The sequence below is a fragment of the Bufo gargarizans genome, chromosome 4 (genome assembly GCF_014858855.1).
Source record: "Bufo gargarizans isolate SCDJY-AF-19 chromosome 4, ASM1485885v1, whole genome shotgun sequence".
Lineage (NCBI taxonomy): Eukaryota > Metazoa > Chordata > Amphibia > Anura > Bufonidae > Bufo > Bufo gargarizans.
In genome coordinates this window covers 419888134-419903633 of record NC_058083.1, presented here as the reverse complement: position 1 = coordinate 419903633, position 15500 = coordinate 419888134, and the positions used below count along the sequence as shown (strand labels likewise).

At 45.3% G+C, this 15500-nt stretch overlaps 1 protein-coding gene across 1 annotated transcript in view; it reads left to right on the top strand.

Annotated features, from left to right (window-relative positions):
* The window catches only part of ACOXL (acyl-CoA oxidase like), a 511506-nt gene that overhangs the window by 356995 nt on the left and 139011 nt on the right, over positions 1-15500 (top strand). The window contains exon 17 of the mRNA XM_044289630.1: positions 1003-1073. Coding sequence (XP_044145565.1) covers positions 1003-1073 — 71 coding nt within the window. The remainder of the gene's footprint in view (positions 1-1002; positions 1074-15500) is intronic.

Genomic DNA, 15500 nt, shown 5'->3' with positions numbered 1-15500 from the left:
CCTTTTATTAAGGAGATATTTCTCTTCTTTTCATTTTTCCATTAGTCAGCACTGCAAATTCTTCTATTCTGCTTCTTATGTTACCGTGTTTCCCCGAAAGTAAGCCCTACCCCGAAAATAAGCCCTATCTCAATTATCAGGACGGGCTGTAATATAAGCCCTACCCCGAAAATAAGACCTAGTAAATCTCCTTAAAAACGCTTTGTAAATGTTGCCTAGTGTCTCCGTTTGCTGCTACCGTATATTTAAAAAAAAGAAGTTTTCGCTCACTGCTGTCCCGCCGGAGGTTCTCTTCTCTCCTCCTGGCTGATGTCTGCTGCTGCTTCCCTGTTTCATTGCCGCTGACGTCAGCCGTGGATCTCCTCCCTCCAGAAGCCGTCTTCGGCGCGCTGACGTCAGCGGCAATCTCGGCTCTTCATTTTCCTCCCCTCCTCCCGCTGACGTCTGCGCCCCCCCCCCCCCCCCCGCCCTTTTTGCACGGAGCTGGCTGACGCACCTCTCTGTACAGGGACCAATCATCACCTCAGAGAAGAGTACCGTACTGTAAACGCTGTTAAACAGGTATTTTTACAGTACCAGAAATACCTAATGATATAAAAAACGAACTCCTGACCTGATAAGGGGGGGCTCGGGACACAGAATTTTTACCCTAGATTTTAACAGGTTTTTAAGAAAAGAAAATAAGCCCTACCCTGAAAATAAGCCCTAGTGTGTTTTTTTGGACTAAAATTAATATAAGACCCGGTCTTATTTTCGGGGAAACACGGTACCTACCAGTAACATGGATGTTGAACAGGGATATTCATTTATGGACAACTTCTGTGGGGATTTGAATGTTGGTGAGTAGCAATCAGGAGGGAGAGGAGGGGGATGCAGCTTCAATTCCTCTCTCACTGTGAGCTGCAATCTGTGAGGGAGAATAATTAATCTGTGCACACAATGAAACTTTTAAAAATGCTTTCACCCTGCATTCATCTAATATTTAGTTGTTTTTTTTTCTAGTGACCTTGGAGCAGTTTGCATTGGCTGTGGAGTCTTCTCCTGTGCCAAAGGATCAGAGTTTACTCATGAAGGTATAGAGGAAATCCACTTACAGCTGTATCTGTTTGTAGTCTTTAACCCCATCATTACTGTATGTACAGAACATTATTTTATTTATTTTTTATTCAGCTTGTTACCAGCTGTCTATTTCCACTACATTCTCTGATGAAGTGCATGTACGACACAGCTTTCCAGTGCCTGGATAGAAACAAAGATTTCCATTCACTGGCAGCAACTAAAAACTTGGAAATAGGCAGGCACTCACACACAAAGAGGCAGATTTAGGACATTGCCTAAATCGAAAACGGACTTTGTTGCCCATAACAATCAGTCACAGCACAGCTTTCATTTTTTAAGTCAGTTAAGACAATAGGATATTACTCTTAGGCCCCTTTCACACGGGCAAGTTTTCCGTGCGGGTGCGATGCGTGAGGTGAACGCATTGCACCCGCACTGAATCCTGACCCATTCATTTCTATGGGGCTGTGCACACGAGCAGTGATTTTCACGCATCACTTGTGCGTTGCGTGAAAATCGCAGCATGCTCCTCTTTGTGCGTTTTTCACGTAACGCAGGCCCTATAGAAATGAATGGGGTTGCGTGAAAATCGCATGCATCCGCAAGCAAGTGTGGATGCGGTGCAATTTTCACGCATGGGTTCTAGGTGACAGTCTATTCACTGTATTATTTTCCCTTATAACATGGTTATAAGGGAAAATAATAGCATTCTGAATACAGAATGCATAGTATAATAGTGCTGGAAGGGTTAAAAATAATAAAAAAAAGTTAACTCACCTTCTCCTCTTGTTCGCTTAGATCCCGGTCTGTTCTTTAGCTGTGGGCTGAAGGACCTGTGGTGATGTCAGATCACATGCTCCATCACCATGGTGATGGACCATGTGATTGGAGCATGTGATCTGACATCACCTCAGGTCATTCAGCCCACAGCTAAAGAACAGACCGGGATCTACGCTAAGAAGAGGAGAAGGTGAGTTAACTTTTTTATTATTTTTAACCCTTCCAGCACTATTATACTAAGCATTCTGTATTCAGAATGCTATTATTTTCCCTTATAACCATGTTATAAGGGAAAATAATACAATCTTCAGAACATCAATCCCAAGCCCGAACTTCTGTGAAGAAGTTCGGGTCTGGGTACCAAACATGCACGATTTTTTTCACACGAGTGCAAAACGCATGACAATGTTTTGCACTCGCGCGGAAAAATCGCGCATTTTCCCGCAACGCACCCGCCTCTTATCCGGGCAAAAAACATGACGCCCGTGTGAAAGAGGCCTTAGGCTACTTTCACACTCACGTTTTGGGCGGATCCGTTACGATAATACAACCGCATGCACCCGTCATGAACAGATCCGTTTGTATTATCTGTAACATAGCCATGATGCATCCATCTTGAACACCATTTAAAGTCAATGGGGTCGGATCCGTTTTCTATTGTACCAGATTGTGTCAGAGAAAACGGATCCGTCCCCATTGACTTACATTGTGTACTAGGACGAATCCGTTTGGCTTAGTTTCGTCAGGCGGACAGCAAAACGCTGCAGGTAGCATTTTGGTGTCCGCCTCCAGAGCGGAATGGAGACTGATCTGAGGCAAACTGATGCATTCTGAGCGGATCCTTTTCCATTCGGAATGTATCAGGGCAGAACATGACGGATCTCACAAACAGAAAGCCAAAACGCAAGTGTGAAAGTAGCCTAAGGCCTCTTTCACGCATGCCATTTAGTAGTTCTGGCAGGCTATTCCAGCAGAGAATTCTCTGGAACTGGCCTTGCCTGATGTTACCGAAACGGCCTCCAGCCCCATTGACTATAATGTGGTCCGGTGGAGATCTGGCCGCTACCCAGCAAATATGCCGGGATCCGCCTAAGGCAGGCATCCTCAAACTGCGGCCCTCCAGCTGTTGCAAAACTACAACTCCCAGCATGCCTGAACAGCCTACAGGTATCAGCCTACAGCAGGGCATTGTGGGAGTTGTAGTTTTAAAACAGCTGGAGGGCCGCAGTTTGAGGATGCCTGGCCTAAGGCCTCTTGCACACAACCGTTCCGTTTTTTGCGGTCCACAAAACATGGAAGCCGCCCGTGTGCTTTCCGCAATTTGCAGAACGGAACAGACGGCCCATTGTAGAAAAGCCTATTCTTGTCCGCAAAACGGACAAGAATAGAACATGTTCTATTTTTTGGCGGGGCTATGTAACGGAGCAACGGATGCGGACAGCACACAGAGTGCTGTCTGCATCTTTTGCGGCCCCATTAATGTTAATAAGTCTGCACCCGAGCCGCAACAACTGCGGCTTGGATGCGGACCAGAACAACGGTCCTGTGCATGAGCCCTTACAAAGAACTGTGGCCTCTTTCACACTGCTGTTTTGTAGCTTTTGTCTGGCTGAATCCAGGTATATTTGCCGGGTAGCAGCCATATCTCAGACGGACCCCATTATAGTCAATGGGTACGCCGGCTATGCCGGCACCGCTGGAACCACAGGCTCCAGCAGGCTGTTCTCTACCAGAACAGCCTGTCAGAACTAATGACGGCAGTTTTAAACTAGCTTTATAGTTTATATATAGTCAGTATTTTACTTTTAGGCTACTTTCACATCTGCTTTCCCTTTCCGCTATTGAGATGCGTCATAGGATCTCAACAGCAGGGTCAAAACAGAAGCGTTTGTCAATGGGAACAAAACTGAACAAAACGGAATGCACAAGAATGCATTCCGTTCCGTTTGGTTGCGTCCCATCGCGGACGGAATAACTCTGCAAGCAGCTTTTTTTTCTGTCCGCGATGTGGTGCGGAGCAAGACGGATCCGTCATGACTCACAATGTAAGTCAGTGGGGACGGATCCATTTTCTCAGACACAATAGAAAACGGATCCGTCCCCCATTGACTTTCAATGGTGTTTATGACAGATCCGTCATGACTATTTTAAAGATAATACAACCGGATCCGTTCATAACGGATGCAGACAGTTGTATTATCGTGACGGAAGTCACCGGTGTGAAAGTAGCCTTACTTTTAACTTTCAAATAAAGCAGAATATAAAGATATGGGAAGGATACATCCCCAGTCGTCTTCCTATTGCATTGATAATTTTAACACCTTAACATGTCTGGACATGCCAGGCAGTGATACAGTGAGAACAGTAGCAGAACAGTTAGGCCAGGTTCACACAATATAAAACTAAAATCATTGACATAAGTAGTCAGACCTTTTACCCAGGACTTAGTTGAAGCCCCTTTGTCAGTGATTATAGCCTCCAGTCTGCTTGGGTATGACGCTTCAAGGTTTCCACACATGGATATGGGGATTTTCTGCAATCCTTCTCTGCAGATCCTCTCAAGTTCTAACAGGTTGGATGGAGACTCTCAGTAGACAACCATTTCAGGTCTTTGCAGAGATGTTTCATTGGGTTCAAGTCAGGGCTCTGACTGAGCCACTCATAGACATTTACAGATTTGTCCCTAAGCCACTCCTGTGTTGTCTTGGCTGTGTGCTTACGGTCATTGCCTTGTTGAAAGGTGAACCTTTGATCCAGTCGGAGATCGAAAGCACTTCAATATTTGTTTTATCAGTCCAGAGAATCTTGTTTCTCACAGTCTGAGAGTCCTTTAGGTACTTTTTTGTGTGCAAACTTTCTAGGAGTGGCTTCTTTCTGGCTACCCTGCTATAAAGCCCAGATTGGTGGAATACTGCAATGATGGTTGTCTTTCTGGAAGTTTCTCCCGTCTGCACACAGGATCTTTGCAGCTCAGCTGAACCATTGAGTTCTTGGTCACTTCTCTTACCAAAGCCCGTCTCTCCTGGTCACTTAGTTTGGTGGGGCAGCCAGCTCTATGAAGAGTCCTGGTTGTTCCAAACTTCTTCCATTTAAAAATTATGGAGGCAGCTGTGCTTTTGAGAAACTTTTAGTACAGCAGATTTTTTTTGTACCCTTCTCCAGATCTTTGCTTTCACACAGTCATGTCAGGCAGTTCTTTCCTCCTCATGTCTTGGTTGTTGCTCTGATATACATTGTCAGCTGTGAGACCTTATATAAACAGTGGGGTGTCCTTCCAAATTATGTCCAATCAACTAAATTTACCACAGGTGGACTCCAATCAAAGTGTGGATACATCTCAAAGATGCTCTAGAGAAATGGGGGGTCTCAGAGTTAAATTTCAAGTGTCATAGCAAAGTGTTATGCAAAGGTTTAGTTTTTCCTTTTTAATAAATTTGCAAACATTTCTGAAATTCCGTTTTTATTTATTTTTTTATTAAAGGGGTTGTCTACCTTTAGCAAGTGGCATTTATCATGTGGGCAAAGTTAATACAAGGCACTTACTAATTATTATTATTTATTAATAATGTATTGTGATTGTCCATATTGCCTCCTATGCTGGCTTGATTCATTTTTCCCCTCACGGTAACAATGTAGTTACATGACAAGAATCTGCATAACTAATCATATGCTAAATAGTTGCAAGTCCAATTTATGTATGAGATAGCCAAGATGATTGTCTATAAAATGATGGTAGTCTGACGTTTGAAACTCGGATGGTGGATGGTGAGATATGGAGCCTGAAAGTCAAAAGTTCAAAAATTGGAATGCCCGTTTGCTCGTCAGTGTGCCAGTACAAAAATGCCGCCTCTTAGTGCCTACTGTAGAGCCAATGTCTCCATAGCGTCCCCAGGAGATGCCCCCATAATGCTCTCCCTACCAACATCATGGTGCCAAATAAAAAACAATAAACTCAAAAACTTACCTTCATGTGGTTGTCAGCGATGCGTTGCAGACCTCTTCCGGCTTGTTTCCTGAGCTGTACTCTGCCCGGCTCAGGTGGTGTGAAGATGATTATGTCATTGTGCTTACTGTGCTGGACTCTTATAGGCTACAGGCACTCCTGAAACCTGCCAGAGAGAAACATGGGGCAGGGAGACATCACTCCTTTGCCCAGGAGCAGCACCTTAGGCTACTTTCACACTCGCGTTTTGTGCGGATCTGTCATGGACTGATCCGTTCAGAAAATACAACCGTTTGCATCCATTCAGAACGGATCCGTTTGTATTATCGTTAGCATAGCCAAGACGGATCTGTCTTGAATACCATTGAAAGTCAATGGAGGACGGATCAGTTTTCTATTGTGCCAGACTTTGTCATAGAAAATGAATCCGTCCGCATTGACTTACATTGTGTGCCAGGACGGATAAACTGATGCAAACTGATGCATTTGAATGCAAAATGATCAGTTTTGGACCGCTTATGAGTGCCCTGAACGGATCTTACAAACGGAAAGCCAAAACGCGAAGTAGACAAACTGTATCGTCACCCTGAGGATGGCGATACATAGCTGGTGGTGCTCCACTGGCAAGGGGGGCCTGTGAACCCCCTGGCTTAGGGGCCCGGTCTCAAATGAGACCATTGAGACCCCTAGCTACGCCCCTGGAGATACCTGTTGACAAATTCCCTTTTAACATCATCATGAATGGGTTACATACGGAACACCAACTGTAACAGTGTTAAACCAACTAGGTAGAAAGTTACCAACAAAAGCAGCATACCTTGCATCCAATCCAGATATGGAAAAAAAAAAAATCTTTTCATTTGGTCTTTAATAAAAATATGGAGTCCTTTTTTTGTCTTTTTCCGTCATCTGGGGAGCAGACAGACTCCTGATCTCTGCTCTCTGACATTATAAACACTCATTATTGCCCAGTTCTTATCTTAATGATAAGAATGTGGCTTCAGTGTTTGACCTCTCAGTAGTTTAAGGATAAGGGTACTTTCACACTAGCGTTTGTTGTTTTCCGGTATTGAGTTCCGTCACAGGAGCTTAAGGCTACATGCACACGACCGTATTTTGTTTCAGTGTCCGATCCGTTTTTTTTGCGAATAGGATGCGGACCCATTCATTTCAATGGGTCCGCAAAAAGCAAGGACAGCACACAGTGTGCTGTCCGCATCAGTATGTCCATTCCGTTGCTCCGCTAAAAAAATAGTGCATGTCCTATTTTTTTCTAGTTTGCGGACAAGGATAGGCATTATTACAATGGATCCGCAAAAAAAAACGGATCTGCAAAAAAAAACGGATGCCATACGTAACATCATCCGTTTTTTTTTTGCGGAACCGCTATTTGCGGACCGCAAAACACATACGGTCGTGTGCATGTAGCCTAATACCGGGAAAAAAAACTGATCATTTTTACCCTAATGCATTCTAAATGAAGAGCATTTAGTTCAGGATGCATCAGTACAGTCCCTCTTACGTTTTTTGGACGGAGAAAATACCGCAGCATGCTGCAGTTTTCTCTCCGGCCAAAAATACTGAACACTTGTCCGAATGCCGGATCGGCATTAGTTTACATTGAAGTGTATTAGTGCCGGATCAGGCATTAAGTGTTCTGGCAAAATGCGCAGACCTTTAACCACCTCCCGACCGCTATATGCACCGATGCGTCCGGGAGGTGGTTGATTTACTCCTCCTGGACGCGTCGGCGCGTCATCTCGCGAGACGCGAGATTTCGGTCACAGCCGGCCCGCGCATGCGCATCGCGGGCCGGCATTTCGTCAAGCAGTATTTCGTCATCAACCTGCCAGCCAATGATCGCGGCTGGCAGGTTGCTGGTTTTCAAAAAAACGAATCAGCAGCCAGATAACCCATCATATTAGTAAATATGATGTGGTTATATGGCTGCTGTGCTCCTCTGCTCCTTCTTTTGGTCGGTTGGTTCCAGCAGAGGAGCACACATCAATGTGAGTACCCACCAACACCACACTTAGCCCCCAGATCACCTCCCAGCACCCCAATTAACCCTTTGATCACCCCTTCTTGCCCCTGTCAATCACTAGTGAAAAGGAAAAAAGTGATCAGTGCAAACTGTCACTTTTTTTTTTTTCCACTGGTATTGACCGTTAGGTTTTAGGATAGTTTAGGTCCCTTGGTTAGGTAGTTTAGGGATCGGTTAGCGCCCAGCCCACCGCACCACAGTCACTGATTCGCTGATTAGCGTATCGCTAATCAGCATTTGTACTTTTATAGTATCTGGAAGTGATCAAAACTGATCACGGTCAGATCTATAATTGTATTAGTGTAACTTTAGGTTCGCCCTCCACCCAAAACGCAGTGTTTGCCCGATCAGGCCTGATCGGTCGCCCACACGTGCGTTCACCCACGCCCGCCCCACCGCATTGACCAAAAATATTTTTTTTTTGATCACTGCACATTCACTTTACACGCGCTGCGGCGATAAAAAAATCAGTTTTGATATTTTTTATCAACCGCAGCGGCCTCCGGTACTTCGCTAGCCTCCCATTTGTAAGACAGGCTTGCTTTTTTTTCTTGGGTAGTCTCAGGGAATACCCCTAAATTTAGTTGCCCACATGTCAAACCAGGGGTATTCTTCTGAAGAGGCCTACAGGCTTCTGACCCAGTCGGATGAGGAATGGGAACCCTCATCTGATGAATCTAGCGGGTCAGAATACGAACCTGTAGAAAGCAGTGGCTCTCTGACCCAAAGTTCGGACGAGGAGGCTGAGGTCCCTGATAGCACCAGGTGTACCCGGCCCCGTGTCGCTAGACCGCAGGTTGCACAGGATCCGCTTCAAGAGCAGCAGAGTGGGGCTGGTGCTGTCGGATTACGTGGTGAGGCATACACCAGCAGCGCAGCCCTTCCTGGACCTAGTACCAGCACTGCCGTAGAACATGGTGAAGTAGCGAGTACCAGAAGGGCAGTTGAAGCTGGTACGGTGGCACGTGCAGTAGTGACCCCGTCGCAGCCACCGCAAAGACGTGCCCGTAGAGCCCCTAGAATCCCTGAGGTGCTGGCAAACCCTGATTGGCAGTCCCCAACTTCAGCCGCACCTGTAGTTCCCCCTTTCACCACCCAGTCTGGAGTTCGGGTTGAGACAGCTCAGATCGGTTCGGCCCTGGGATTTTTTGAGCTGTTCTTGACTGCGGAGCTCTTAGACTTAGTTGTGGCAGAGACAAACCGGTATGCCACACAATTTATAACCGCTAACCCGGGAAGCTTTTATGCCCAGCCTTTCCGGTGGAAACCAGTCCAAGTTTCCGAAATTATTATTTTTTTGGGCCTTCTCCTCAACATGGGTCTAACTAAAAAGCATGAATTGCGGTCATATTGGTCCACGAACCCAATTCATCACATGCCCATGTTCTCTGCTGCTATGTCCAGGACACGATTTAAGACCATCCTGCGTTTCCTGCACTTTAGTGATAACAGCACCTCCCGTCCCAGAGGCCACCCTGCTTTTGACCGGCTCCACAAAATTCGGCCCCCCTCATAGACCATTTCAACCTAAAATTTGCAGATTTGTATACCCCAGAGCAAAACATCTGCGTAGACGAGTCCCTGATACATTTTACCGGGCGCCTTGGCTTCAAACAATACATCCCAAGCAAGCGTGCTCGGTATGGGGTCAAATTGTATAAGCTCTGTGAAAGGGCCACAGGCTATACCCACAAATTTCGTGTCTATGAGGGAAAAGATCAGACCCTGGAGCCGGTCGGTTGCCCTGACTACCTGGGGAGCAATGGGAAGATAGTCTGGGACTTGGTGTCACCCTTATTCGGCAAGGGGTACCATCTTTATGTGGACAATTTCTACACAAGTGTGGCCCTCTTTAGGCATTTGTTTCTAGAACGGATTGGCGCCTGTGGTACCGCGCAAACTAGTCGCGCGGGCTTCCCCCAACGGCTCGTTACCACCCGTCTTGCAAGGGGGCAGAGGGCCGCACTGTGTAACGAAGAACTGCTCGCGGTGAAATGGAGAGACAAGCGTGACGTTTACATGCTCTCCTCCATTCACGCAGACACGACAATACAAATTGAGCGAGCAACCCGTGTCATTGAAAAGCCCCTCTCAGTCCACGACTATAACCTTCACATGGGAGGGGTGGACTTCAATGACCAGATGTTGTCTCCGTATTTAGTTTCCCGCAGAACCAGACGCTGGTATAAGAAGGTGTCTGTATATTTAATTCAATTGGCTCTGTATAATAGTTTTGTTCTCTACAGTAAGGCTGGGAGAACTGGATCCTTCCTCAAATTTCAGGAAGAGATCATCGCGAACCTCCTGTACCCAGGAGGTTCCGTGGCCCCATCCACCAGTGTAGTTAGCCGTCTACACGAGCTACATTTCCCCAGTGTCGTTGCTGGTACCTCAAACCGACCGACACCCCGAAAAAAATGTCGTGTCTGTAGCAGGAGTGGAATAAGGCGTGACACCCGCTATTTCTGTCCTGACTGTCCTGACCACCCTGCCCTATGCTTAGGGGAGTGTTTCCGGAAGTACCACACACAGGTACACCTAGCATAGGGATCATCTCACCAGGACAGGCACACAGGGCTATTAGGGCCCATTCACTCACACAGCTGCTGCAAACGTCTCCTTTCACCTGGGACAAAGTGCATAACGCACTTCGCCACATCTTTGGGCGATTTGCGCTTTGCACATTGACCCATGGGGAAGGAGAGGTTTGTTCTATAAAGGTAAAAAAAAAAAAAAAAAACACCAGTAAGCAAAAAGGTTAATGTTTAGTTCAAAAAGTTAAAGTTTATATGCTCTGTTCTAAAGTTAATAAAATTATTGCGTTGCGGCCTGGTTTTTTCTTTTTGTTTTTTTACCTTCCAGGTGGACCAACCGATCGACTAGCTGCAGCACTGATGTGCATTCTGACAGAAGCATTGCGCTGCTGTCAGATTACACGCTAGTCGGTGTATGCGGCGCTGCAAGACGAGATTTCTACTCTGCAGTAACAGATACGTTTGCCGAGGCATGCGAACTGAGGAGGAGGCGGCTGTCACGAGGGTGTCAAGAGCCATGCCTGACTCCGTTGTACCCGGGGTCAGGAGGTCGCAGCGGTTGGCTGCACGCTCTATGTCAGATAGGGAAGTTTCCTTATTGTAGCTTTCTGGGTTTGCTTTACAAACCCTTTTGGCTCACTCAGGGATCCGTAGCTCCTTCTCTCAGCTGTTCCTTGTCCAGCACTCCCAATCCTCCTTATATTCCCCTCTCACACTTCTCTGGTTGCCAGATATAGAGCTTCCTGCCTGGACATCTATTCTGACCCACTGGAGCTGTGTTGCTGCGTTCTCTGAGTGTTGCCTTAGAATGCTACCCTCCGGATCCCTGTTGGACCTTTGTGGACAATTGTTGCCGTCCACCTGGGTGTTTGTGTTTGTCTGTGTTTGTCTGTCCTCTCCCTGGTGTTTCCCTCTTAGTGCAGTGGTGAGGACTATTCATTATCTAGGGCTCATTTCAGGGAAAGCCAGGGTTTAGGCACGTGATCGCCGCACGGGTGAGGAACCCGTCTAGGGACGTCAGGGCAGGCAGGTGCCAGCTGCAAGGTGAGTTAGGGGTCACCACCTTTCCCTCTCCCTTGGGCAGGGCTTTCCCTGTTTTCCTCCCTGTGCGTGTTGCCGGTCATCACAGCGGCGTTCCTATGCTTTGGCAAACACTTTGTATGTAAAAAAAAATAAAAAATCCCGGCAATGATTTATTCATCCACATTGATTGATGTGAATGGAGAAATCTGGTTTGCCAGGGCATACGAGCTAAGTGGGTATGGATGTAGGGCGGAGCTCCTATGTCCTGGCAGACGCCTTTCCCCTCCTTTTTTTTTTTGGGCAGAGATTTTTTCATCCACATTGATCGATGCGAATGAAGAAATCTGTGCCGTTCTTTTTTTTCTTTCAGCCCAGAGGCTGAACGGAAAAAAAAAATCTCATTACCTGTATGCTCAATATAAGGAGAATAGCAGAAACTCCTAATGCTGGCCATACATGTAATGATTGCGGAGACCCTCAAATGCCAGGGCAGTACAAACACCCCACAACTGACCCCATTTTGGAAAGAAGACACCCCAAGGTATTCGCTGAGGGGCATATTGAGTCCATGAAAGATTTAAATTTTTGTCCTAAGTTAGCAGAAAGTGAGACTTTGTGAGAAAAAAAAAAAAAAAACAATTTCCGCTAACTTATGCCAAAAAAATAGAGTTGACACCCCAAAACACATTCCCCAACTTCTCCTGAGTACAGCGATACCAGATGTGTGACACTTTTTTGCAGCCTAGGTGGGCAAAGGGACCCACATTCCAAAGTGCACCTTTCAGATTTCACTGGTCATTTTTTACAGATTTCGATTGCAAACTACTTCTCACACATATGGGCCCCTAAATTGCCAGGGCAGTATAACTACGCCACAAGTGACTCCATTTTGGAAAGAAGACACCCCAAGGTATTCCGTGAGGGGCATGGCGAGTTCCTAGAATTTTTTATTTTTTGTCGCAAGTTAGTGGAATATGAGACATTGTAAGGAAAAAAAATAAAAAATAAATCATCATTTTCCGCTAACTTGTGACAAAAAATTAAAAATTCTAGGAACTCGCCATGCCCCTCACGGAATACCTTGAGATGTCTTCTTTCCAAAATGGGGTCACTTGTGGGGTAGTTATACTGCCTTGGCAATTTAGGGGCCCAAATGTGTGAGAAGTACTTAGCAATTAAAATGTGTAAAAAATGGCCTGCAAAATCCGAAAGGTGCTCTTTGGAATATGTGCCCCTTTGCCCACCTTGGCTGCAAAAAAGTGTCACACATCTGGTATCGCCATACTCAGGAGAAGTTGGGGACTGTGTTTTGGGGTGTCATTTTACATATACCCATGCTGGGTGAGAAAAATATCTTGGTCAAATGCCAACTTTGTATAAAAAAATGGGAAAAGTTGTCTTTTGCCAAGATATTTCTCTCACCCAGCATGGTTATATGTAAAATGACACCCCAAAACACATTCCCCAACTTCTCCTGAGTACGGCGATACCAGATGTGTGACACCTTTTTGCAGCCTAGGTGGGCAAAGGGACCCACATTCCAAAGTGCACCTTTCGGATTTCACTGGTCATTTTTTACAGATTTTGATTGCAAAGAACTTCTCACACATATGGGCCCCTAAATTGCCAGGGCAGTATAACTACGCCACAAGTGACCCCATTTTGGAAAGAAGACACCCCAAAGTATTCCGTGAGGGGCATGGGAAGTTCCTAGAATTTTAAATTTTTTGTCGCAAGTTAGTGGAATATGAGACTTTGTAAGAAAAAAATAAAAATCAGCATTTTCCGCTAACTTGTGACAAAAAATAAAAAGTTCTATGGACTCACTATGCCCATCAGCGAATACCTTAGGGTGTCTACTTTCCGAAATGGGGTCATTTGTGGGGGTTTTCTACTGTTTGGGCATTGTAGAACCTCAGGAATCATGACAGGTGCTCAGAAAGTCAGAGCTGTTTCAAAAAGCGGAAATTCACATTTTTGTACCATAGTGTGTAAACGCTATAACTAAGGAGGTAAAATTTATTTGGGTGGTAAGTTGCATGACCGAGCGATAAACGGTGAAAGTAGTGTAGTGCCGAAGTGTAAAAAGTGGCCTGGTCATGAAGGGGGTTTCAGCTAGCGGGGTTGAAGTGGTTAAAATGCAAAAAAGTAATAATACCAGATCCGTTTTTCCGGTATTTCAATGCATTTGTCAGACAGATACAGATCCGTCTGACAAATGCTATCAGTTTGCGTCCGAATTGCCGAACCCGGCAGGCAGTTCCGGCATTATACTAATCTGATCTTATTTTACACAACATCTGCCGTTTGGGGAGAGGTTGCACAGTTTTTTGAGGAATTCACCAATATTTAATGTGTATGAGCAGTTAGACAATAGCAAAAATGAAAGCAGGAAATAGTGCAGAATAATTAAATAAGAAATTATAATTACTGGGGCAAAGCGTAGATGATATTTTCATCATGACAAACTGTAATCATAAAGCTGGGGAATTTCTATATAGCCTGCAGATGTCTGAAGATGCAAACATTCGGTTCTGTTATTGTGTTTGTATATACTGAAGTATAGGAAAAAGCAAAAGTCTTTTTGAGTATTTAATCAGCTCTATTTACATGTGATACTCTGATAAATAACAAATCTGGAGCATCTTTTCGGAGAACTCTGTGTTTTGTGATTCCTCTGCTATCCCTCCTAGAAATGTATGAATACATTGTCCCGAAGCACTCTGATACTGTTGAATCAGTACTGACAGTGTGTAGTGAGCAGACACGCCCCTTATATATCGCCATCACTGATGTGGCCAGTTATTTGTACGACACCTCATTACAAGCATGTAAATGCCTATTGGTGGGGGGAACTTGGAAAAAGCAGTGCTGGGGTGAGACTGGAGTAGGCAGGGCGGACTGGGAACTTAAAGTGGCCTTGGAAAAAATACTAAAAGTGGCCCCGTTTTGTAGTATGTTCCAAATTAATGGAAGGCAGGGCAAACACAAGTAGGCGGGGCCAGCAATACCATAAACGAGGCACATTATACTACCCCAACAGAGCCAAATACCACAGTCCATAACAAAATACTACCGACAGCACAAAATACATCCCCAAAAATTTCCACTGGCCGGCCGTGAGGAGGGCTCAGGTGGCCCACTAGGAAATATGGCCAATCCGCCCCTGGGAATAGGTTTCTGTTCATGACTTTAGAACATCACTGTTTTCATTTCACAATTTCAACATACAAACCGGATTCCCAAAAAGTTGGGACACTATACAAATCGTGAATAAAAACTGAATGCAATGATGTGGAGGTGCCAACTTCTAATATTTTATTCAGAATAGAACATAAATCACAGAACAAAAGTTTAAACTGATAAAATGTACCATTTTAAGGGAAAAATATGTTGAATCAGAATTTCATGGTGTCAACAAATCCCCAAAAAGTTGGGACAAGGCCATTTTCACCACTGTGTGGCATTTCCCCTTCTTCTTACAACACTCAACAGACGTCTGGGGACCGAGGAGACCAGTTTCTCAAGTTTAGAAATAGGAATGCTCTCCCATTCTTGTCTAATACAGGCCTCTAACTGTTCAATCGTCTTTGGCCTTCTTTGTTGCACCTTCCTCTTTATGATGCGCCAAATGTTCTCTATAGGTGAAAGATCTGGACTGCAGACTGGCCATTTCAGTACCCGGATCCTTCTCCTACGTAGCCATGATGTTGTGATTGATTCAGAATGTAGTCTGGCATTATCTTGTTGAAAAATGCAGGGTCTTCCCTGAAAGAGATGACGTCTGGATGGGAGCATATGTTGTTCTAGAACCTGAATATATTTTTCTGCATTGATGGTGCCTTTCCAGACATGCAAGCTGCCCATGCCACACGCACTCATGCAACCCCATACCATCAGAGATGCAGGCTTCTGAACTGAGCGTTGATATCAACTTGGGTTGTCCTTGTCCTCTTTGGTCTGGATGACATGGCGTCCCAGATTTCCAAAAAGAACTTCGAATCGTGACTCGTCTGACCACAGAACAGTCTTCCATTTTGCCACACTTCATTTTAAATGATCCCTGGCCCAGTGAAAACGCCTGAGCTTGTGGATCTTGCCTAGAAATGGCTTCTTC